Source organism: Rhineura floridana, chromosome 8 (assembly GCF_030035675.1).
Source record: "Rhineura floridana isolate rRhiFlo1 chromosome 8, rRhiFlo1.hap2, whole genome shotgun sequence".
Classification (NCBI taxonomy): domain Eukaryota; kingdom Metazoa; phylum Chordata; class Lepidosauria; order Squamata; family Rhineuridae; genus Rhineura; species Rhineura floridana.
In genome coordinates this window covers 34,562,634-34,588,309 of record NC_084487.1, presented here as the reverse complement: position 1 = coordinate 34,588,309, position 25,676 = coordinate 34,562,634, and the positions used below count along the sequence as shown (strand labels likewise).

General features: G+C 42.2%; 2 protein-coding genes across 9 annotated transcripts in view; both read right to left on the bottom strand.

Annotated features, from left to right (window-relative positions):
• Positions 1-10,486, bottom strand: part of CHPT1 (choline phosphotransferase 1) — a 29,230-nt gene extending 18,744 nt beyond the window's left edge. For 2 of the 3 annotated variants that reach the window (XM_061638851.1, XM_061638852.1), the window contains exons 1-2: positions 10,034-10,486; positions 1,283-1,430 (exon numbers count right to left, since the gene is read on the bottom strand). In XM_061638851.1, coding sequence (XP_061494835.1) covers positions 1,283-1,430; positions 10,034-10,264 — 379 coding nt within the window. In that variant the 5' untranslated portion in view covers positions 10,265-10,486. The remainder of the gene's footprint in view (positions 1-1,282; positions 1,431-10,033) is intronic. The other variant, XM_061638853.1, reaches the window with a different exon arrangement.
• Positions 10,487-14,061: 3,575 nt separating this feature from the next.
• The window catches only part of MYBPC1 (myosin binding protein C1), a 165,506-nt gene continuing 153,891 nt past the window's right edge, over positions 14,062-25,676 (bottom strand). For 5 of the 6 annotated variants that reach the window (XM_061638845.1, XM_061638844.1, XM_061638849.1 and 2 more), the window contains 5 exons: positions 24,453-24,589; positions 22,658-22,844; positions 19,187-19,245; positions 17,746-17,785; positions 14,062-14,768 (listed from right to left, as the gene is read on the bottom strand). In XM_061638845.1, coding sequence (XP_061494829.1) covers positions 17,765-17,785; positions 19,187-19,245; positions 22,658-22,844; positions 24,453-24,589 — 404 coding nt within the window. In that variant the 3' untranslated portion in view covers positions 14,062-14,768; positions 17,746-17,764. The remainder of the gene's footprint in view (positions 14,769-17,745; positions 17,786-19,186; positions 19,246-22,657; positions 22,845-24,452; positions 24,590-25,676) is intronic. The other variant, XM_061638847.1, reaches the window with a different exon arrangement.

The following is a 25,676-nucleotide window of genomic DNA, read 5'->3' as shown; positions in this document are numbered from 1 at the left end:
TTTAAAAAAGCCTTAAAAACATATTAAAAAGCAATTCCAATACAGATGCAGACTGGGTTACAGTCTCTACTTAAAAAGCTTGTTGAAAGAGGAAGGTCTTCAGTAGGAGACGAAAAGATAAGTATATAAGACACAGTATATTTTAGTTGTCAACAAGACAATCTAAACACATGAATAGCTTCTCTAGCAGTGGTTTTCTAACTATCTTCCAAGAGTCTTCCACATTCAATTGTCTGCTGATGAACTTTGTCCATCATGGAACGCCTGAGTGTTGTAGACCATTCTGGGACATGCAAGCTGTCATACAGTTTGAACTGAGAGTGCACCCTAGGATATGCCTAATAATATAATACAGCCTAATCCATATGGCTGCATACTGCAAAGACAAATCAATGGTAGGCAAGCTTTCATTTAGGAAAGCTTATCCATAGTTATCAATATCCTGATTAGAGAAAAGGCTTCCAAGAAACCTCCGGGGTTCTCAGACCACAGTTTTGAGTGCTAGTGTATCATTGTTTTGGTTTAAAATTTTGCTTAGTTTAATTGAGCTACGAATAAGATTAAGTTAAGCAAAAATTCACATGAGACTGTAAAATAGTTCAATGAATTGTATTTTAATGTTTTAAAAATATTTGATTACATAACGATTTTGTTCCAATAAAAATAGAGATGGATTTAATTCACTCCTATCTCCCCAAACCTATTAACTTGTATTTTGCCCACTGGACATCATCTTCTGTCTTGCTCCAGTTTCTAAGGCCTCTCCAGGCTGTCCGTTTTATCCACTTACAAGAAAGGCTACTGCAAGCAACAACCTGATTGACTTTTCCTGAGAATCTGAATATTAACCAGAGGCAAGGTCACAGAAGCAAATAGCCCACTTTCAGATATATGCACGTGTCCCAAGTTCTATGAGCATGCGGACATGAAGCAGGTATCTCCCTGCCCCAGGAGTAAGAGAAAGCTAAAATACCCTCTCCTTAGCAACCAGGCTACACATTTGACAGGGAACTTGCAGAAGTTGTTCACTGTTGCCTTTTTATATCTATTTAAAAATATATGGTTTTACTTGGTGTGGAACCTCTTTGAAGCAAAGTTGTACAGAAGTATACCTAAAAATCAAATTCACTAAAAGGAGCACAACCTAAACTCAAGTAACGCACATTATGGCAAGTTTGAGCTATAATGAACATTATTGAAAGCAGTTTTTAAATTGTCTGAGGTCATCTTTTGCTTATCAATCCTGAGTATTTACATACACAAACAGTTTTTAAAAAGTTACCTGTGGAAATGGAGTCACAGCCATGGTCAAATAGTTCTCCCAAAGGAGAACTGCTATTAGTTCTTCTGGCTTGCTTCCCATCAATAGCATCCAGTGACTGGTAAATAAAAAGTCCTAATGCACACAAGACAAAGACCCAAGAAGGAGCCTGAAACAAATAAACAAAAGGAATCTGTTCTGTTGCTGTTCGCCAACTGCTACAACATATGAATTATTTAACAGTTGTCAAGAAGTCTACAACTTCCCTTATCTATTTGCCAGTCACTGAATAATTCCATTTAAAAAGCTCACATATTATACTTTCAGGGAAGGCCACACACCCACAGTTTGCTAGCCTACTGCACTTTGCACACCACATTGGTCGGCAGATCTGGAAGGCTGCCATAAATGTCCTTTACTGCATAATTGAGCACCATCCAGAAAGGTAATATGGACTCAGGCAGCTGAACCCTGTTGACTTTTCCCACCTTGATGAAGCATTTGTAGTTTTTATAAACTTGAATCCAGAGTGTACATTTAGAGTAGAGTGTTCTTTCTTCATTCTTCACTCTTCACTCAAGAGTTCTTTTCAATGGCAGGTTTGCCTTAGCAGAAAGCACTTCTGCTAGTACAAATTGGGGCACCTGATTATTCACAGATCCCTATTATCTACTAGTCGTTGGTGCTATATATTCTTTTCCAAAGGGTTCCTAACCCTCAGTAGCAGCATGGATGTGTGTGAGACAAGGGGCTTAATTGGGCAGAGGAGGGTGAATGTAAATTGGATGCCTCAACTTGCATAGGTGGAAGCACTGTCCACAAAAGCAAAACCACTATTGGACACAACCCTCAGCAATTTTTACAGTAACAAAACAAAAAAAAACTCTAATCTGCGACATTTTCAATAGACTCTATACTCCAGTCTGGTGCCCTCCAGATATTTTGGACTGCAACTCCCATCATCCTCAACTATTGGCCATGCTGGCTGGATTTGATGAAATTGTAGGAAGATACCAGTTTGGGGAAGGCTGCTCTGGTAAAAGGTACAAGTACAGAACTGAGTACAAAACTGCCTAGCACACAAGTCTTCGCCCTATCAGAAAAGACAGATGTGAATTTCTACATCATTTACCAATTTATATGCAAAATGAAACATACGTTACTTGTGGAGCTTCCGAAGCAGAGACATCTAGCAATTTTACCCCCCTATTCTGTAGTGTCATCTTTGACATAATGGGATTCAGAAATGCAACCCTGCTCTGAAATGGGATGGAGCTGTTTCTCTCCTCTTCTATCAATTAAAGCATAGCACTTACCAGGAGAGGGGAAAGCCTGTACTAGACGTGCAAAAAGGGATCTTCTGAATGAATGGCAAAGGGTACTGAAGATAAGAATGGGAAGCCTTTACTACCTACATCTTTGTTGTATTTAAAGAGGTATGACCAAAGGTCACAGCCAGCTCATTATATGCTGATTTTAGGCATATTCTTAGTAAGCAATTAAGCAACACATTATAATTAAGTATAATTACTCCTAGAAGAGTTGACAATGTGAACAAGAGGGGAAAGGTTCAATGTGCTAGATTTTCCAAACAAAGTTTCACACTGCATTTGGGGAAAGCAATACAGCACTCTTCCTCAAATTTCACCCCCCTTTCTAAGCAACCTGTATGTTGACTGTCTTTCCATCAGCCAAAGATCCTCTCCAGATATAATCATCTTACTGCGGATAAGAGAAAAATCAACTCGTTTGAAATGTGGTGTTGGAGGAGAGTACTATGGACTGCGAAAAAGACAAATAATTGGGTGTTAGAACAAATCAAACCAGAACTGTCACTAGAAACTAAAATGATGAAACTGAGGCTATCATACTTTGGCCACATAATGAGAAGACATGATTCACTAGAAAAGACAATAATGCTGGGAAAAACAGAAGGGAGTAGAAAAAGAGGAAGACCAAACGAGAGATGGCTTGATTCCATAAAGTAAGCCACAGACCTGAACTTACAAGATCTGAACAGGGTGGTTCATGACAGATGCTCTTGGAGGTCACTGATTCATAGGGTCGCCATAAGTTGTAATCGACTTGAAGGCACATAACAACAACAACAACTGTAATCCCTTAATGTCACTCTCCCAACCATACACTTTCATACCACTTCATCCTAAAGTAAGCAGACCTACAGGGGAAACATACTTACAACCTTTTTGAAACAAATCTAGTAGTTTCAACCCACATTTTGGGAAACATTTTAGAAACACGAAATGGAAATGGACTGCCTTCAAGTCAATTCTGACTTATGGCAGCCCTATGAATAGGGTTTTCATGGTAAGCAGTATTCAGAGGTGGTTTACCATTTTATTTATTACATTTATATACCGCCCCATAGCCAAAGCTCTCTGGGAGGTTTAGAACCATTACCTTTCTCTGAGGATGAGAAGCAGCGACTGGCCCAAGGTCACCCAGTGAGCTTCATGGCTGTGTGCGGATTTGAACCCTGGTCTCCCAGGTTGCAGTCCAACACTCAAACCACTACACCACACTGGCTCTCTGCTTAGGAACACAAGCAGCTACTATATACCGAGTCAAACCATTGGCCCATCTAACTTAGTATTGACAACAGTGACTGTCAGCAGCTCTTCAGGGTTTCAGCTAGGAGTCTTTTCCAGCCTGATCCAGAGATGCCAGAGACTGAAAGTGGGTCCTTTGGCATGCAAAATGTGTGGTAACACTAAATGAATGCCTTGAGAATTTATAAGCCAGTTACCAACAAGACATGTACAACCAATCCACAGGAGTGTGTTGGTTCTTTCCCTGCCTTGTGTATGAGGAACACCAATTAAATAATAAGGGCAGAGGCAGAGCGAACAGAGCACATGAGGACAAAAACTTTCACAATCTTTATCTCCAATTCAGGACCATTGGACTTGGTTTTCAGCTAAAGCACGTTCACAGTTGAAGGCAAATATTTGCTACAGCTTCTATTAGCCTAAGACCTCTGATCAGGATGCAACTCCAATAGACACCTTTTGCAAACATGGAAGCTACTGCACAGGCACACCCATCTGTCACTAACAAGTGCTAGCTCTTCAGAGCTTGTAGTTTCTGCCATCTGGCAGGTAGCACAAGGTAAGGGCATATTATAGCAGAAAATTCTTCAGGACTGATACTGTTGCAAGAATTTTCCACTGTTGTGTTTCAGTGTGCATCAAGCAGCAGACCTCCAGGCCTCCGCGCTTCTTATTTTCTTTAATGATTAAGAGACAATATTGCTGATCTCTAGAAACTCATACAGTAAATGTTTGGACGTGGGCCTAGAATATGTTTAGCAGAAAAGGATGGACTTTCTGAAAGCTCCAGAGATCTGGGGAATTTGGAGGTAAGCATTACATGATACTGAAACCATGAAAAGAGACAAATTCACGTAACAGGAGAAAGGGACTGGGTTACACTGCTTCACCACATCCACAAATTACAGCAATAGGGGAGGAAGAGAGTTCTTGGAAAAAGACACAAACAAGTTCAGGGTTGGCTAACCCTAACTGTAAAGTCTCCCATGTCACAATAGTAAATTATTAGTTGCCTCAACTGCTGACAAGACGGTTAATGCAGGAGAAAGTGAAAGTGATACAAAATTAAAGTACAAAAAGAAACTTGCTAGGAGAATTTGCTAGCACAGCCTTTGCAACCTAGTGTCTGTTGGAAGTGGGACAAGAGCAACTCCTGTTTTGTTCTTTTGTTTAAGCTCCAGAAGGAAGATAGTGCTAGAGTCCTCCAGACTTGTTTACCTTTTACTTGTGATGCTCTGACTGACTTCCTTCTGTCGCTAGACTGTGACATCTTTAGGGAAGCTTACCTGCCCCTCCTCCTTCTGCCCTTTCCATTCCTTTGTCCGCTGACTGTTCAGGAGAGAGGAGACATCCCTTTGTCTCTGCTCTCTCCAAGCATGGGGCTGACTCCCACACCTGGGCGTTATGCCTCCAACTTAGTTAGTTAGAACTAGGTATGCCTTTTCTATCTACTATGTATTTCTATAAATAAACTAGCTTTTCTGTTTTTACTAAGTCTCCAGTCTCAGTGATGCTGATGCAGGGTAAAAGCCTGCTTTCTTAGGTAAACACACACGCTGGCACACTCGCATTTCAACATCTGCTGTTACTCTCTGCTGCTGTGGTGCTGCTTTTAAATGAAATTAAGCAACACAACTACACACAGCGCAACAGTGTCTTCCAGATGTTTTGGACTAAAGAGCTAGGGCTAAAGGGAGCTGTAGTCCAAAACATCTGGAAGGCAACAGGATGGTGAATGCTGTGCTAGAGGCATAAAATAAAACCTTAAAGGTACGATCCAGCTAATATTGTGCACTAATTCTCTCCCATTAAAATCAAGAGAACATGAGCAGAATTCCAATCCTTGGGATTTGGGCCCAACTTAAAAGCTGCAATCATATGCAGAGTTTCTTGGGAGCGAGTCTCACTGAACTTGGTACGGCTTTCTTCAGAGTAGACATGCTTAGGCTCACACTCCACCAGTGTATGGGATTACAGCCCCAGCATGCTTCACTTCAGTGGTGTTGGAACAAAAGTATTCGAATTTCGCTAGGAAGGTGCTTTTTTTTTTTTAACCAACAATAGCCCAATACTGGCTTTGTCTAGGCTGCTAGAGTATATTGTGTACATCAATTTCCTGCCAGTGCAATGACTTATGTTTCATGAGAGGAAGAGATTAAAAAAACTGCCAATTTTCACAGCACTTTTTGTCAAACAGAATCAATATTAGCAGCAATTTGGTGACCTCTCTAAACTCATGTCTGTGTGTTATTTGGAGCACAATGAAGCATGATGTAAACAATAACAGAAGCTACAGAGAACAGGTTCCTTTTAAAACATAGGCAGTGTCTTAATCTCTTCCCTAGTTTCCATGTGTTAAGAAAGTAAAATCTTTAGATGCTTATATCCATTTGGCACCCAAAGGTATTCCTGTATGTGTTTAATCCTGTATAGAACAGACCAAACCATACAGGAACATGATGCAAATGTTTACTGACAGAGCTGCTTGACCGCTTCAATCTGCAGAACTGGCACTATTACAGATGCCACATAATACTCATTCTGCACTTGTAAGAAATTTTTTTAGGGCTACATTTTGGAACATCCTACCTATCGACATCAGGCAGGTGCCTTTGCTATATTCTTTTCGGTGCCTGCTTAAAGCATTTCTGTTTAGGCTAGCCTATCCAGAGATGTAGATGTTGATGTGTTTTAGTCTTTTTAGTTTACTGCTGATTTTTATTGTCTTTTAAAAGTTTTTAATTGCCTGTTTTAAACTGTTTTTATTGATAATTTTAATATTTCTTGTAAACTGCTTCAAGGTTTTGTTTCAGACAAGCGATATATGCATTTTGTTCAATACATAAATAAAGCAGGCCTGCCTGATACAGGAAATCTAGAGCAGAAGCATCCCCAACAGATGGCTGTCTAGTCTCTGGTTGAAGGCCTCCATTGAGGGAGAGTCCACCAGCCTTAGGGGAATTGGTGCAGTTGCAAACTGCTCTTACTGTTAAGAAGGTTCTCCCTAGTGCTCTCCTATTTAAATTTGACTTCACGCTAGCATTAATTCAGACACAGGAAGGTCAGATACAGCCCTTTTACCCATTTACTCAGAAGCAAGTCCCACTAATTATGAAGGCTGCAACCACACTCTTCCAGAGAGGTAGCTGTGCCGGTTTATGCTGCAACAGACCAAGAGCACCTTGTGGCACCTTGAAGACTAACAAACACATAGATCCACTATGAAAAGTTATGACACCGCAGATCTGTTACCCTTTAAGTTGCCACAAGACTCTCCTTGTTTTAACCGTACCATACCCTTGTTGCAACTTAGGATAACGCCATACTCCTGTTGGTGGACCGCAGTCCACAGTAGCTTATGTTATGATAAATTTGTTAATTCTTTTAGGGTGCCAAAAACACTGATGTTTTCAATCTAACACAGATTTATCTTCACTTACACACACACACTTAAGAGCCCTTCTAGACAATTTTAGAACCCCACCCCACTCAGTACCACATTCATGCAGGCTTTGACTGCTCCACTAGCAATGCAATTCCTGATCCCCCATCAGTTGAGGGCTGGAATTAGATTTCCTCAGCAAGGAAAACAGGTTTGTTGCTATTTGCAACTTTTTTTATGGACCCGCACCACAGGGGAATCAACTTCTAGCAGAGACACTACGGGGAGGAGTCCAGAAAGTTGGGGAGAGGAGCAAGAGAATAAAAGAAACTAACACTGGATAAGCATTGCAGCAGCACATCCGAAAGGTTATTTTCTACAAATAAATTTGGAAATACAAATAAAGTCTCACAAAATATACAGACATGAGGAGAGAAGGAAGAGTTGCATCACCCTATGCGCTTGTGATGTCACAAGTGCTCGCTTGCAAATGCCAGTAGGAAGAGGCACCAGAAGTGGAGTTTCAGTGAACACACCCAACCCACCTTCATTGCTGACGTTAAGAGAGGGTTAGAAAAACATGATGAGAGCTTTGGCAAAGCACACAGTCTACTTTTATCAGGGTGGTGAACTATTCAACAGGTGCTCAAGATACTTGCACAATCACATTCCACACAGTATCATAGTCACGAAGGAACAAGGAGTCCTGTGACATCCAGAAAACAGGCAACGTTTACTGTGATGGCATTAGCTTTTGCAGCAAGAGCAACAAGTGCAAAAGCACATCATCTCAGCAACCCCTCAGTATTGCAGGGGGTGCTGGGGAAATGAAATTAGAGCGGAGTTGAACTCTCAGGAAAAAAATACTGAGAAAATGTATGACATTTTTCCTTTTCCCACCCACCTCCCTAGCAAAAGAAGAGTTTTCCCTGAGTATTCTCCACCATCTTTCGGTGGATGGTGCCATTTCCTTTCCCATCCTCAAGAGCTTCAATTATGCTAGGTCCAGGGCACAATGGAAGATGCAAAGTGGTGGCCAGGCTGTCAACTCAGTTGGTGCTGCTGCGCCACTTGCAGAGGCAGCACTAAGACAGAGAGCGCACCATTACGGGAAAAGAAAGAAGCTCTGCTACTGCCAATGAGCAAACAGCTGCATTTCTCCTCCCCCAAAGAAATTTGGGGAAATGGTCTTTCCAGTTTCTGTGCTCACAAATGGGGTGGAGAACTTCAAGGGGCTATTTGCACACAGCTCTGAACGTAACAGGCCTCCAACAGAAGGCCTACTTAGAGGAGAGATGTCTGGTTCTCTTCTAACAATCAAGCCAAAACTCCTCTGCGTTCATCTCTCACACACAACCCACTATGTACAAAAACTCTAAACCAGATTGGGGTACCTTTTTGGCCACCCCGCAAGCCAACCTTGAGAGGTTGGTGGGGCAACCAACCTGCCAATCACATGATAGCATTATGACATCAAATGACTGACAGGTGGGTTGTCTCACCTGCCTGTCAAACTCCCTTGCCCACTCCAAGCCTCCCCACACCCCTCTTTCCAACCCCAATGTCAGCTGGAAAGGGGAAGCACAGGGCTGCTTCAAAGAACATCTGCCGAGGGCACATTGCTCCAGCAAAGTAACAACTGGGAGCCCACTTTAAGCTCCCAATTGCTCCTTTGTGGGTCAAAATGGGGTGCCTGGGGGGCCACGTTTGGCCCACAGGCTGGAGGTTCCCCACCCCTGCTCTAAGCAACCTGTTTTGGACTAGATCTCCCACCAGCACTGGTCCAAAACTTTTGGAGGGCACCACCAGGTTAGGAAAGGCTGCCATAAATCTAAACTCATGAATTGCCATGTCAGCTTTCTAAAAAAGGCTTCCTGTAACCCTATAACCCCATCTCAAGCATAGGCCTCTCTGACTGCACTCTGTTCCTGGCTTACTTGGAACAAAATCCTCGGTGCACCAAGAGACTGACTTCTGGGCACAGGCAAGAGGTGCTTTGTTTTTTTCTTTCAGAAAACCACAAGCAGGTTGAAAAAGGCACATCCAACTGTGTACCTCATCCCACTGTTACCTCCTGTAAACAGATTCTGCAGGTTTGCACATCATTAGAGCCTCCCCAATCTGTTGAGCCAGACGTTTGCTAGCTTCTGTTCTGCTAACAAAAGTCGGTGTGTCTTCAGCACCGAAAGCCAAGCCTCTCTCAGGCCACTTTGAACTCTAGCCAGAGATGGAATTCCGCTGCTTGCATTGCAAAACAAAAACGGAAAAGGAGCACCGCGGCATCCTGAAGCCAGACAGAATGATGGCAACCGAAATGTCCACGGACTACACAGCCCACTTCCTCAACTTCAGGAAGTGGGCTCCAGTCCGTGAAAGATTCTGCCATACAAAAAAACTGCAACCCTACAACAGGAAGCCCCTCGGAGCTCTATCGGGCATGTTTCAGAAGAAGACTTTGTGGGATTGACAGCATGGTCTTGCGCATGCGTAGTCGGAAGTCAGTTCCCCCCCCCCCCGCAGCTCAGCGTGCATAAGATCGCAGTCGAAGCCTTTGCGTACAGCTGGGCTCCCCCCCCCGTTTTCTTTGTGCACTTGCTGCCACAAGCGCAACAGGGCTGTTTTGGCTCTCCAGAATCCGAACCTCTTCTGGTTCCCGAAGCAGCTAAGCCCGTCCCCCTCCTCCGTCTACAGCTTTCCACCGGCAGGCGGGTGTTGCCTCCCCTCCGACCCGGGGAAGCCCAGGGCCAAGCGGCCCCTCGGGACGGGGGCGGCCGCACAGGGCTCTTCCCAGGCAGGCGGGCAGGCGCAGTCGCCGGGTACCTCTTCGGTGGCGCTGGGGCAGTAGGCGACAAGGACGAGCGTGGGGAGCAGGTTGAGGACGAGGCCGCCGAGGGTGATGGCGTTGGGGGCCAGCCAGGCCGGCGTGCGCTCCACCAGCCAGGCCCAATAGCGCTGCAGCGGCGGCTCCAGCAGCGAGCGCCCGGAGGCGTTGTAACGGTGCTGCTCCAGGCGCCTCAGCTGCGCCGCGCTCAGCGGCTCCGGCAGCGCCATGGCGGCTCCCCAGCCGACGCCCACCCTGCTCTGCTCGGAGCCCGGGACTCCCAGCAAACAAACGCCGCGACGACAGCAGGAGGAGCCGGGCCGCCTCCCCTCGCTGGGGCGGGGAAGGGGAAATTGTTTTCGCCGCGGCTCTGGCTGGAGGCGGGCAGGAAGTCACGGGCAGGGAGGCCACCCCTGCCCCCGCGGCCCTTCCGAACCGAAGGAAACGCCTGGCCCGTACCCGGTTATTTAACCCACCACGCTGATAGGCGCCTGCGGTGTCACCTGAGAGCTACCTTGACGCACGTGCCGCCGCCGCTTTCGTGCGCGTTCTCCTTGCACGGCGCTCCCCCTACTCCAGCCAGACCAGAAGGAAAATTTCTTGCGAAGAGCTAGGAGGGGGCGGGGGAGCCGTCGTGTAAGTCTGTTGCGGCAAAGCACAGCGACGCTGCAAAGGATCTTGCCGTGCCTTAAAAGACTCGCAGCCCACCTGCAATTCTGTGAATAGCTATATGTGGCATCTTGCAAATGTCTATTCAGAAAGAAGTCCCGTTGAGTTTAGTGGGGTTTATTCCCAGGTAAATTGGTGCAGGAGCGCAGTCCGTGCCTGGTTCTGAGGCACCCTGCTGCGAAAAAAGTAGGGGGTCTAAGACCCCCCAAGACCCTGGACGACTACACCCCTGGTTGATAGATAAATCCTGCCCCTTCTACTTTATCAATTGTGTACAATTTTAAAATTTATGTTGTTTTCCATTGATTATTTCAGTTCCTGTAAGCTGCCTTACAAGTCTTTTAAAACTGTATAAAGGTGGAATAAAAATTGTACTACATTTTAATCTTACTGTTTGTCCAATTTGCATTGGACAAATTGCATTGTCTCCTGCTTGAAGTGCTTATCAGAGGCAGCTTAGAAAGTGTTACTGGAATAGCCAGAAAAATGGGGTATGGTATATTTGGCATGTGACATTAAAAACCATGTGTAGTGCAGGAGGCAATGGGGCCAGCACTGGACCTCAGCATAACTGGGCAATTGCTAAGGTCCACACCCAAGAAGAGGGGCCAGTGTCAAGTCTTGCAGCCCCCTGCTGCTGCTTCTCTTTGCTTCTGCTCACTGTACATGTACTCTCTCACACAAGTTATTAATAGAAGGAGCAAGGAAGAAGCCCTCTCCCTTTGGGCAGTGGTGTGGATTGGGGCCAGGGGAGCTGCATGAGGAGGAGCAGCAAACAGGTGGGATTACTCAGGAATGCTCCCCCACAACATCTTGACCAAGGGTCCCTCAACCCTGGGAGGTGACCTCTGCTTGATTAAAATGTTGTATACTGTTGCCCATAAGATTGCCACAGTTTTTTTTCCTGCCAATGCTGCTTGCTCAGTTGTGTGACAGGCAGAAATTCAGCAGGCAAAGTGTTCTCAGATCAAAGTACCTCCACGATCCTGCTGATTCTGCTGATGCTGTTGCATTTTTGCATGCCATGCTGCTACTAAACTATGTGAAACTGAAATTTGTTACAGCAAGATGTGATGGCCACCAACTTGGACAGCCTTAAAAGGGCAGATTCATGGAGGGTAAGAGAGCCAGTGTGGCATAGTGGTTAGAGTGTTGACCTAGGAGACCAGGGTTCGAATCCCCACACAGCCATGAAACTCACTGGGTGACCTCGGGCCAGTCACTGCCTCTCAACCTCAGAGGAAGGCAATGGTAAACCACCTCTAAATACTGCTTACCATGGAAACCTTATTCATAGGGTGGCCATAAGTCAGAAGGCAGTTCATCATCATCATCATGGAGGTTAAGGCTATCAGTGGCTACTAGTCATGATGGCTATGCACTGTCTCCAATATCAGAGGCGGTCTGCCTCTGTGAGGATCGTGAGAGGGCGAGTGCTGTTTGTGGGCTTCCCATAGCCATTTCGTTAGGCTGTTTGTAGGCTTCCTGTGTTGGGAACAGAATGCTGGACTAGATGGGCCTTTGGTCTGATGCAGTAGAACTCTTCTGTTCTAAAGGTGCAAAAAAAATGGCATCTGGCAATTGTACATTGGCAACATCTGTTATGGGGTTGTTATTCTTAGGCATCAGAAGCTGGGAACAAGCGCCTGAATCTTCTCAAAGTACCCATCAGCAACTCTTCCGACATTCCCATCACCCACTTAACTTCTCCGTGAAAGGGAGAGGGTTGGGAACTGGGCAGCTATGCATTATCCTTTAGTATTTGGCTCAGGGTCTTCCAAACAGCATGTCCTCATTTTGTGCTATGTTAAAGTATGGCAAATGCATTTGTATAGCATATTTGCTGGAGGAGGTTAACTGGTTTGTCCATCTTGCCAGTTGCCATGTGCATGCCAAGACACCCACATGTACATTATTCACCTATGGTGTTCCTAAGAGAATATTGCCATGTAAACAATTACCTTGCTTAAGAGCAAACTCAGTTGCTCTTAAGACATTAGAAGGGAGTTGTTTCTCTGCACAGGTCCTTTATTATACATCACACCATCCACAGGATTATGAAACCCGACTTAATCTTCTACTGTAAACTCTTCAGGATGAGAGCTTTGTTTGCAGATGTGCTGAATGCACATGGCTTGCTGTAAGTGAATGTAAGAAGATACCCACTAGTCCAGTACCCTGCCTCTCACACTGGCCAGCCAGATGCTTCTGGGAAAGAAATAGCAGAGACAATGCAATAGCCCTTTCCTACTGTTGCTCTCTAGCAACTGGTATTCAGTGGCATAGTGCCTCTGAACATGGAAGCTGCATATATCCATCATGGCAAGTAGCCACTGATAGATCTATCCTTCAGGTACTGGTTGAGTCCCTAATAAGATTTCTAAGCTATTTATCACTGTTACATGTGAATTAAATAAATAAATAAATGTACACTCGTGGATCAAGTTATAAATTCATGGAGCCTATACTATTGTAACATTACTCAACTAATTTCATAGATGAGACTATTGTACTGAAAGGAAATATGCACAATCTGTTTTAAAAGGTATACTTGAATGCATTGATGAAGATAATGTGACCTGTGCTTTCCATGCACGCAAGAGTTGCTTCTCAGGTAGGGATTCTGGTGTTTTGAAAAACCTGTGTAGATTCTGAGTCAGTCAACATTTGCCATACGATGCTTTGGGGAGCATAATCTGAAGACAAAACTGACCATTGGACATGTCCAACTTTCCCAAATTTGGATCCATTTGATGGAAATGAGGTCTACTGAAACTAGTGTGACTTTCCTCCAAGTAATGGGTTCAGGATCAGTTGCAGGAGTCACTAAAATTTCAGCTGGCTTTGGTGAAAAGATTTAATGCTTGGCTTTGGGCTCGCTATCATGAAGGACTGTGGTGCTTTGGGACAGTGAAAATTCTCTTAAAACCAGATATAAAGTTATAATACAATACAAAATAACTTGGCTGCAATTGTAAATGCACTTACAAGTGAGTTAGTCCCACTGAACTCATTGGGACCTCTGAGTAAACATGGTCTGGATTGTACTATTAGTAGCATAAGCAGCTGATCCTGCCGTTTGTTGCTGGTGGAAATGCTATGGTAGAAATGGCAACACCCTAACATTTTATTTCACAACTAATGGTTGGTGCCAGTTCCAGTACTTTTAAGAGCTGCTGTGCTGTAATTTGTGCAGTGTATTACCAACCAGTTTCTACAACTGAGCTCTCAATCTCAATGCAGTTTGATCCTTCGAATTCCTGTCTATAATCTGGTGTCTGTGTAGATGCAGTTTGAGTAGCAGAAGGTAAAGAAGCAACAAAAGCAGAACTTGAAACAAAACACAAAAATGCTAATATTTAGCTAGCTCATTAACACCTCAGCTTTATTGTATATTACATAAAACTTTTAATAGTAGCCTAGAGATTCACAAATGAGTGACATGAATGAAAACCCTTCTAACTGAAGATGCATTCGGCTGAAATAACGGTTAAATGCAGCAAATCAGGTGTGCCAAACAGTCCATCTTTAGCAGCCTAGGAAAGTGTTAGATCCAGTATTTATCAAAAGAGGTATGCGTTTCAAGGCCTGACTACATTGCCACTGGGTTTAGCAGTATCTGCGTCTCGCAAAAAGAATCTATCTAGCCATAAAAAGTACAAACCAAAATATTAGCTCCCATGCGTATTTGATTAGCGTTTTTCCCCTTTTCAGCATTAAAAAAAGAGAGAGAAGAAAACACACACACAATGATGTGAAACATTACAAAATGTGGGTAAGCTTCAACTTCAACATTTCAACCCCAAAAACCAATCCATGCGTGTATTTTCTTTCCAGCAGCAGGAAGAGGGAAGGGGCGATACATTGGGCCATGCTGTATGAGCGCCATGGCTGGAGTTAAAATGCTGCAGCGCTGGTTGCCAGTTTCCAGTGCTGTGGCAGAGAAGCACTGTGGCCAAGCTCTTTACTTTTCCTCAGGGTTGCCTGCTTGCACTTTTTGGATATAGGAGTCAATGATATGTGGGGGCACCCCTTGCATTAGTAGTCTGAAGAATGAGACCCCACCTATGGACAAGGAGGAAGACAATAGTTAAAGAAACCAAGAGAACATGTGTTTGTAAAAACTGAATTCCAGCTATAAGCACCCTGAACCTACATAATTAAGTAGCTGCGGGGGGGGGGAGGTATTGTGACTTCAGCAGAACCTTGCTATGCAAACAGGTTTAGGATTGGCAGCCTCGATAGGTCTCTGATTGCTGCATTTTTTCTTCGTGTAGGGTGAAATTGATTGGGAAGAGGGCCTTCAAGAACTATTTTGTTCCATTTATGAATAATATTGTCCAGTCAGTGGAGACTTAGAACGAATTCAGACTCCGCACATGCATTAAGGTGCCACTGGCATGCTGATAACAATGGCCTCCTCATGGCGAGCCATTCTTGGCCCAGCTGTAGAGTTTGCAAGTACTCTTTGGTGCCATCATGCTGTGAGTCTCTGCACCCTCTTCCAGCAGAACATGATGAGGAGCCTTCAATGGGATGGTGTTGTCCTATATGTCACCAGTAGCAGTAATAGTGACAAGGAGACACAATGTGATGGAATTGATCCATGTGGCAAGTCCTTGTACCAGACTAGAGCACACATTACAAGTGCCAAAAGGATGCAACAGCAGATTCCCAGTGGCAATTCCTCCTCTCAGCTCTAATCTATGTACTTGTTGTAACCCACCCTGGGGTCTTGTGATGAAGGGTGGAGTATTTGTTTAACCTATTGATTGTTAACCAGATCAGATACTAAAGGAGTAAGATAGATATTAAATATGTGGCTACTTCCATGTCTGTGGCTACTTCCATGTCTTTTCTACATCTAGCAGCTGAAGTAGATGCATGACATGACATCAATGCATTGTGCCATTTGCCCCCTCATGCATTTGTCATCCAATGCAGTGGTGGAGAAATGCTGAATGCTGTGACATCATGTCACTTATCTGCTTTAATTATACCATTAAACATGGTATTATACCATGAGACATGGATCAGCGAAGCATTTAAGGTAATATTTAGTTGAGCCCTGGGAGTTGAGCAAATGTGGGCTTATGGTGAGATTGCCATGTGATCATTTCACAACAAGCACAACTCTCAAACCAACCCCTATTTACTGCACCATGACTCAGTCCACTTTCAGCAGTTTTGCAGTGGCACAGCAAATGTGAGCACTGCAGTACCAAGTTGTTCTGAGGAGAGAGGAGTCAGACATTGCAAAACACGTTGCATGCTTGCATCCCAGTTCAAAGTAGATTTGCTCATAAGTTGCATTAAAGCCAGTGGGTCTTTTTTAAAAAAATACTCAGTACTGATGTGCTATACCATTTATTATACCCAGTAACAATATTGGTATTTCCTTTAACAGCACTCTGCTAGAACCTGTGTTCTAGCAATGCTCCAACTGACCATTTAATTGTTTTTGGGCTAAGACTAGCCGAAACTGGGAACCTGGTTGCAGATCACAGCTCCAATTATACAAACATGCTTTAAGAATCATATCTTTGCCCATTTTTCTTGACTCTGTAAAACAGTGCTATTGAACATGGCTTTCCTAAAAGGGCTACCATAACTAAGGAGCCTCACACTTCCCCCTGATCTCTCCCAATGATTTGTCATTAGGCCAAGAAAAAGAAACATTAGCACAGTTACATCCTCCATATGGTTCCACCCATGTTGTTTCAGCAATGTCAGTATACAGGAAAACATGTAGGAAGGAATAATGATACAGTTAACTCCTGCACTGCTAGGTCCACCTGCCCCTAGCAAGAGGGATGTCAACAGTCCATCTTATAGGCTGTGGCGTGAAATGGAGCAGTGGGGAACTAGGAAGCCCACCGCTCCAGTAATGTAAGAATGGGTCAACAACACATCCCTGCACTGCAATACAACAGACCGCATACCCTCTCCCTTGAGCTGATCAGCAGTGTTGGGGCCAATCTTTTATATATATATAGCTTTTTGGTTACCCAGGGTGTCTCCTGGGATACTGTAAAGCATATTGAGAACTCATAAAGCAGAACTGTGTGAGCAAGGCCCCTTAGTTATGCTAGTTAAAGTCCAGCTCCAACAGTAAGGTCTGGTTCCTTTAGCTTGCTGAGGCTCATTATGAAAACAAAACAAAACCCTGAGAAGTCTCAAGATCGCCTCCTAGAATTGCCACCCTTTTCTGCAGTATTCTTTAAACGAGGATGGCCTCTGATCATCAAAAACTTACCTTCTGATGCTTTTCTGATTCATACCATTAACCTTAAATAGAAGGACCTTTTTGCAGATGGACTTACCAAATGCTTCCAGTACATTCCACCTCTACTGAGTCATGTTTTACCACTGATCCTTAGAAAGGAAGCTTTTTTCACATTCAGTCAAATAGAAAATGCAAGTCTACCATATCCAGCTGAAACTGCATTATTCAATTTTTCTTTTTACTCAAAGTAGTTAAGGCATGTCACTGAATTTGTTTTATTAAAAACAGTATTTTAGGCTATGCTTTGCTAATCTTTAGTGAATGCAGAAGACAAGACAAAAACTGGCATGCTTTTAAAGCATTCTTGAAAGTCACGGTTGTATACATTTTTCAAGTACAATTAGGTAATAGTTTGGTATAAATAGTGTCATTTCTTTAGGCATCTGAACCTTGAGGCAAATAACTAGCTTTAGATGCTAGAATGCTCTGACATTTGGCTTGCTTATTTATGTATAGTAAGCTGTTAACCAGGATCATGCTTTATTACGTCCTGCTGAAATATTTATATCTATATATGCTGTTAGTAAGCGGTTGTGCCACTGCAGGGAATTGCTATCACAAGCATTTATTGGGAGATTCAGTGATAGTTGTTAATTAAGAGCACAGTGATATAAAAAAGTCAGTCTATTACAATATCGATTTTGCAACCCCATTTTCATTAAATGACATAATGAAAATTATGCCATACGGTGGAAGGCTTTGTATGACGTAACAACAGACATAAGCTTCATATGCTGGGACCATATGAAAGCTTACCTTAGATGACACTATACATTCAAAAATCCTTACTGTGCAACTAAGGGAGAGAGAGAGAAAGAAGTTGTAAGCACTTAACTTGCTAAACACAAAAGTACAGAACTTGTTGAGTGAAATTATGTTCACAACTATGAAAAGATGATGTTTTAATCCTTAGTCATGTAAAACATGTAAAAGAAAGAAGGAAGCAAATGGGAGGTCAAAATGAGCAGGGGTCTAGCAACACTTCAACATTATTATTAATACGTGAAGCTCTATTAATTATGCTCAAACATAAATAGTTGGCTCTGGCAGCTAATCTAGAAGACACAATGGATCCAATCAGATTGTGCCAGTAACTAAGGGCCAAAAGTAAAACCAAACTAAAACACACACACATATATATATATCCAGGATGTTTGTCAGTATAGAAGAAAGCCACACACATTGTACTGAACTACAGTACTGTACACACACACATATATATGTATATGCGTGTGTTGAAACTCTTAACAGGCAAAATTATCAAGTATTGCACACAGTATAAAAGGTAAAGGTAAAGGTGTCCCCGCACTTATAGTGCGAGTCGTTTCCGACTCTTAGGGTGACGTCTTGCAACATTTACTAGGCAGACCATTTATATAAAAGTGACACAATTTAGGGTGCAATCCTATACACACTTACCTTGGAGTAAGTCCCAGTGAATAAAGCAGGACTTACTTCTGAGTAAACATGCATTGTATTGCACTTGCAAGTACTGTAATATACTTTATCACTTTATTATTTATTCTGCATGAGCCCCTTTAACTATGTTTTTTGGGGACTGTAAGAGTAGTTCTTAAAAGGCATATCCAAACTAGGTAGAATGGTTAATATACAGGTTATTTGCTGTATTTGATTAACAGCACAATCGTATGCATATTTTCATAGAAGTTCCACTGCGTTCAGCAGAATTTATTTCCAGGTACATGTGCATAGGATTGCAGCTTTTGTTTTGAAACTTTAAATATATACAGTTATTTTGGCAGTCTATAAAAGGTTTGAATTTTATCACATTTCTGCTCAGAAAAATTGAAGTTTGTTATTGATACTGGATTATAGATAGCTCCTGCAGTCTTTCTGAACGTTAAAATTAACGACACAATTCTTTCAAATGTAATGGATACTGCTAGTTGCTGATGCACAAGCAAAAAAATTACTTTAAGAGTTATATCTATATACTTTACAGAGTTATATCTAGGGATACAGTACAAGTTCTCACCTAGTCTTTATAATTTGGACATTAGTATCTAGTTTCTTGATTAATTTGGCCTTCTTTGTCCATGCCATAGCCAGTATGCCATGAACAACTACATAATCTAAGAGCAAATATGAAATACACACTTTTCATGCAAAAAAGTTTTAAATAAGAAGAAAGGGATGAAATGGAATGTAATGCCCAGTGGAATATGATTTCAGAAACCTGTTTCTGCCCCGCCAAGAAGATTGGTTCTTCTGGGGTAATTACTCCATGATATATCACTGCAGAATGAGAATATTTGTACCAATATTTATTCTCATTTGAAATTCTTTTGCAGAATGATGAACAGTGTTAAGCTTTTTTAATTTTCATTTGTAAACACCAGTTGTAATTTTTCAGTAGCTTTCTACTGACAAAGAAGAAAACCTGGCCACACATCATGATTTTTTATGTCTAAAGGCTTGTCCACACTGGTCTTTTTTCAGAGTGATCTTCATCAGATGAGCACCATGTAGATGCAGCTCCTGGAAGCTTCCTTCCTTCTGCACTTCACATGGATGGGTGGGTGGGTGGGGGAGAACGGCAGGGCCAATGCAGGGAGGGCACTGAGCAGGAGAAAGCACTGAGCAGGAGAAACAGTGATCCTTTGCATTAGGCAGGAATATTTTTTATGCTACTACTATAGTGACTGCGGTTTTCAGAAGGAACACAAATAATCTTGAATGGAAACTGGTGCAGACATGCTTCAGCAATAAATACTGTGCCCTTTAGGAATCTGAAAAAGATATACTCAGGAGCAGCCCCAACAATTAAAGAGGTGACTTAGCAAGCAGTTCTTTAAATACTGGTACAGGACTGAATCCTGAGCTGTGAAGGATTGGGATAAGAAAAAATAGTAATGAGTAGTTCTCCCTTTTAAGGATGCCTCATATCGATAGATTGCAGAGCAATCCTAAATTTAGGAAGCCGGTGCAATCTACACCGGCTTAAGTTAAGCTGAAATGTTAACACTATTTCAAACTCTATTTAGGCACGGGACTACTGTGGGCTGAGTTGGTCCAACCCTGGTAGAGGGAAAACAAGCCTTTCAAATATAATGACTTACACCACCCTGTTGCCAGTGTATGATCTGCCAGGCAACATGACTGAGCTGAAAGAGGTTTGGAGTAGGTGTAAGTCTCTCTTTGCCCCATCCCAGCCCTGCCAGGCCCACAGAATGCCCTTTTTTGGGGACGTACACTAGCATATGTTCTGCCAGCTGAGCCGGTATATCCCTGGCTGAGCCGGAGTCCTGCCAGCGTACCCCCAGTTCAACCAGGACAGCCCAAGATCTGGCCATTCTAAATTCCCTCATCCTAGTGAATCTTGGGTTTGGATTGTGCTGTTAGTTTTGTTGAAACGCACTATTTTCAGACCCACTGAAATCAGTTACAAAACTCTATTGGTTTCAATGGATATGAATTGAACTTATGAACTGCGGACCAAACTAGATGTGATGTAAGCAATACTGCCTCATTTTTTAAGTGTTAGTAGCAGCTTAAGAGGGGATTCATATTGGTACTGTGGCACTGGGGAAAGGGGGGTTAACCCTTTCCTCTGTGCCATTTTCCCAACTAAAATTGACCCCTCCGAAAGCTGCTGCATTCTTGATGGAGCACATGGGAGTTTTGGAGGTGGGGTTCAAGCAAGAAAATGGCACAGAGAGAAAGGCTTAAATCCTCCCATCTCAGTGCTGTGGTTCCAGTCTGAAGGGGGCCCCTTTATGCCTGGTGGTATGGCTGAAGGGTCTCACAGGTCACATGTGCTTTGGTCTCTGGTGCGCTCATTTCAACTCCAATGTTCAAATGCAACAGCCCATCGGCAGAGCAAAAGTGCTTCACCAGAAATTTTGAAGGAAAGTGGAAACAGAAATACAAATTGGGATCATTCTTACTACACCATAAAAGCTCAGCAAATAAGTAAGTCTTGCTTGGGTGCCTGAAATATTTTGTTACATCCCTGCAATTGCTAATCTTCACACACACACACACAGAGCTGAAAAACAGAAAAATAATAAATGTCTGAAAGATGAATTAGAACCTAATGCTAGAACCTAACCCTTCTTAATAGGAACCTCCTCCATTCATTTCAGTTGGAGGGAAGGAACATACCCAGTCAACCACACAACTGAAATGCAAATGAATGTGCATGCATATACCCAATCCCCTACTAAAATAAATGGGGCAGTCTATATGGAGAGACGCTTAGCCAATATGAAACCACTTGAATTCAGCATCAGCGGTATTTTGTTTTTTGAAAAACCAAAATGTTCTTAGGAGACGTAACTAAGCTGATGTAAAACATAGCTGGCCTTGTGACTGGGGTTATGGCTGGGAAGTATAAGCTACATGCTCAACCAGTTTAGCAGGAAGGAAGGCTGCTGAACTGTCCTAAGGATGGATTATCAATTAGCCAGTAAGTAGGAGGTGTTTGACTCAGATTAAAACAGTATTACAAAACCAAAAGTTGGGGGCGGGGAGGGGGAAGAGCAACAGGAAAGGAAAAGAAACCCAAGTCTGGGATGGGATATTCTCAAGACAAGCAGTTTCTTTTCCAGCTGTGAAGCAAAATGAAATTCATGCTTTCAGTGTAACGATTCTTAGCTTTTCCATCTCTATAAGTTACAACAATGGGACCATAGATGTAAAGAAAAACTATTACGTTATACATGGAAGGACTCAACATGGATGGAAAAATTGTGACTATGTGCATTAGAAATCTTTGTTGTGTTTTCCATACTGGCATTTTTATCCAGGATTGTGAGTAATAAAATTACATATTGAATTTCTGAAGCAGTGTGAGATTTATAACTGGAAAGCTTACACATTATACTAACTGATTAGTCTAGCCTGACCTTTAAGACTTGAAAAATGAAATTGCGTGTCTATAGTTTATTGCTTCTCATGCAGTGTGGAAGATTGAGGTTTGCCTGGGATGACAACATCACTTCTATGCAGACAAAAGGGTAAAAACGAAACTCAAGAACAATTCAACATGAGCAGCATAGATATTTTGTGACACATTTTGTGGCACTTCTATCGTGGTTTGAATAGTTGGACAAGATAAATTAGAAATTGCACACATAAGTTAATAAAAGTCTAAAGCAAGCAGAAATGCAATATACCAATAACACATAAAATAAATTGAAATAGAAATGTTTGGAGATCCATTCACAGATCTCCCACATCTCATGCTGTTCCTCCCTAATATCACCCTTTTGTCTTCGCTACAGCATCCTTGAGATGTATGACTGACACTGAATAATAATATGTTCCACAGCTCTCAGTAAGGCCTAAATCTTTCACCAACATCTTGCTATTGTTTTCCATGTGGATGTTTTTAAAAAATCTGTTTATAACTTATTTTGTGTTTCAACTGGATTTTTAAAAACTAATTTATTGTAAGCCATCCAGAAACCTTTATGTTAAAGGGTGGCATACAAATAACACAAATATATAATTAAATCACCTGCTTTTGAAATTACATTCTATCACAATTTCACTTATTAATTTTTCTCCTCCAAATTAGACAAACAAAAAACCAGCATATGTAGCTCTATGCTTTGGTCACAAATATTAAGAAAGTTAAATAGGCCTCTCCTCATCTGTTTATTTTCCTACCAAAAAACATTTAGTGTAACTGAGACAACCTTACCTTTAACTTCCAGTTTGCATTCAACTTCTGCCTCTCCCAGGCTATTGACAGCATTGCAAGTGTACGTGCCACCATCGAAGGGGCTGGGTTTGCGGACCTCCAAGGTGCAAACACCCTGGTTACTAAACATTCTGTACCGGGGGTCATTTGCTATGATTATTCTGTTCTTCATCCATGTTATCTTGGGCTGCAGTTAAAAACACACAGAGAGAAAGTATGAAACAAAAAGTTCAATTCCCCTTTGGTGGTCTTATATTTAGTTAGATTTGTGGAGGGGAAGCTGTTTGGATCATGTAATTTGATGATGGAGGGGTGCATGCATTAGAGGCTACAGAGTGGAGGGGGAATAGGCAAAAATCACTTCTCCTAAGTTAGCAGGTGCCTCCACTGCAACAACACCAGGAGGATCAACTGGATTCTGCTGCTCAAGGCTGTTACTACATTATGTTATCATAAGCTGCCTTGAGGATTTTATAGAAAGGTGGCAATAAACATATTTTAATACATAAAGTAATATAAAATGAAACCCTTTTCTCTTAATAAATGCAGATCCACAAAATTATAAGCTTACTAGCAGCCTTGTACCTGACATTCCTAGGGAATTCTAAGAAACCAAAACAGTAAGTGCAGTTTTGAAATCAGTGGTTAAAATCAGGGCAGCTTTGAAAGGTACAGTCTGCCATCTTGATTCAAAATGGTGTCCAATAGTATCCAAACAGACAAAAACCCATTCCTTGATCTCAGGAACCATCATGAAAAATTTGGTTAAAATCAGTATAGCCTTGAAAGGTTCAGTTTGATTCAAATCTTGATTCAAAATGGTGCCCAATGGTATCCAAACATAGATGAAAAATTGCTCCTTGGTCTCAGGAACCATCAAGCAAAGTCTGATTACACTATCTCAGCCTTTCCCAACCAGTGTGTCTCCAGATGTTGTTGGACCACAACTCCCATCAGCCTCAGCCAGCATTGCCAATGGTCAGGAAAGATGGGAGTTGTGGTCCAACAACATCTGGAGGCACACTGGTTGGGAAAGGCTGCACTATCTTAAGAGGTGTCCAGATGCACAGCAAAAACTTTCCAAAAATACATAGTAGATGTGAAGATGCTGAGGATAGTCTAACAAAGATTATTTTACCATGACAGGATTCTCAAAACCTAACATCCCCAACAGACTTATTATTTTGATTACAACTTTAATTTTAAAGAAACAAGAACTAAGGTTATCATGCCTATAGAAAAAGAAGGTATACTTAAAGTTCCCAAATACTCTACTTGCCCTGCTCCTCCAATTTTCCTATGTGTCCTAATATAAAGGAAAAGGAAAAAAGCTACATCTGCTTAATTTCTGAGTGTTAAGCTGCCATGAAAGTTGCAGGAGCAGTAAAAAGTTGGAACAGTAAGTATGTTCACGTAGCTAAAAAAAAGAAAGAATTAAGTACATACCACAATATCTACACAGTAGAGATGGAGAAACATGGTAGGTTGTTGATAGTCCTGAGATAACTTTGCTAAACTGCAAGGTTATAAAATAAGTGGGACCTTAGGAGTCCACTGTTTACTGCAACCTTCACCAACCTGGTGCCCTCCAGATATTTTGGCCTACAACTCTCACCAGCTCCAGCCAGAAGGGCACTAAGGTAGCAAAGGCGGCTTTACTGTATAATCTCTTCATTCTGTGCTAAGATCTGGTCTGCCTTGTGAATAGGTTAATGCACTGTCCCATCTGAAAATGTCTGTGTTGATTTAAATAGTTCTGTGTTATTTGGTATGATTCTTATCGAATAGAGCTTACCTTGGGATTTCCTCGGACACTGCAGTTCAAAGTTGCATTGTAACCAGCCACAGCGTATGTGTGAATTAAAGGCTGGGTAACCATTGGTGGTTCATTGAAATTAAAGTCCTCATAAATTGGGTTTTTGTAGACTTTACCTGTAAAACAATAGTTTGGAAATTACTAGAAAAATAGAATTTTGTATCGTTTCAGCCGTCCCACTTATGCTGTAACTGATATTGTGCCTTGTTTTGTTTTTAACAAGTTGGAGACCTACAAGTAATAAAAAACTAATAAAGCTAATAAATAATGATAATAATTTTTAAAGGTATGTAGTACCATAAGGGCAAAATTCACTCTGAGATGTTTGTTATACATTACTCAGTTATGTTGTCTGGAACCTAAAGATTGGCCCTTATTTCATAAATTGCCTGGGATGTGAGCTACATCATCAAACACAACTTACTGAAGTTGCTAGATTGCCCTTGCTTTTTTTTAAAAAAAGAAAAGAGTTGCATCATATATAGAACATCATACTTCTGAAGAACATAAGGAGTGCCCATATTTTCATACTCTTATTTACTTCCATAAAACATAACAGCGTTCCCTCACTGAAGACACCATGATTTTAAAACATGCTTTATTTTTCAAATTCTTATTTAGCAACATTCATGTATACAGTAATCATCACTAAATCCAAAGAGATTTCGCACAGGCCGCTTCATAAGAATACTGGATCATAGAGAATCATCATCATAAAATGTTGTATATAGGGGTCCAACCTGTTTTGGATGGGGTTACACTCCCACTGAAGAAACAGGTTCACAGTTTAGGTGTACTCCTGGCCTCAACCCTGAGCCTGGATGTTCAAGTTTTAGCAGTGGCCAGGAATGTATTTGCACAGTTAAAACTAGTGCGCCAACTGCACCCATTCCTGATCTAGCCATGGTGACACTTGCCTTAGTCACATCCCATTTGGATTTCTGTAAAGCACTCTACATGGGGCTACCTTTGAAGAATGTTTGGGAACTTCAGCTGGTCTAAACAGCTGCAGCCAGATTGTTAACTGGGGTGGGTTACAGGGAGCACACAACTCCCTTGTTACAACAGATCCATTGGCTACCAGTTTGTTCCCTAGCACAATTCAAACTGCTGGTTATGATTTGTAAAGCCCTATATGGCTCAGGTCTAGGCTATCTGAAGGATCTTCCCATATGAGCCTGTCCAAGTCCTAAGACCATCGGG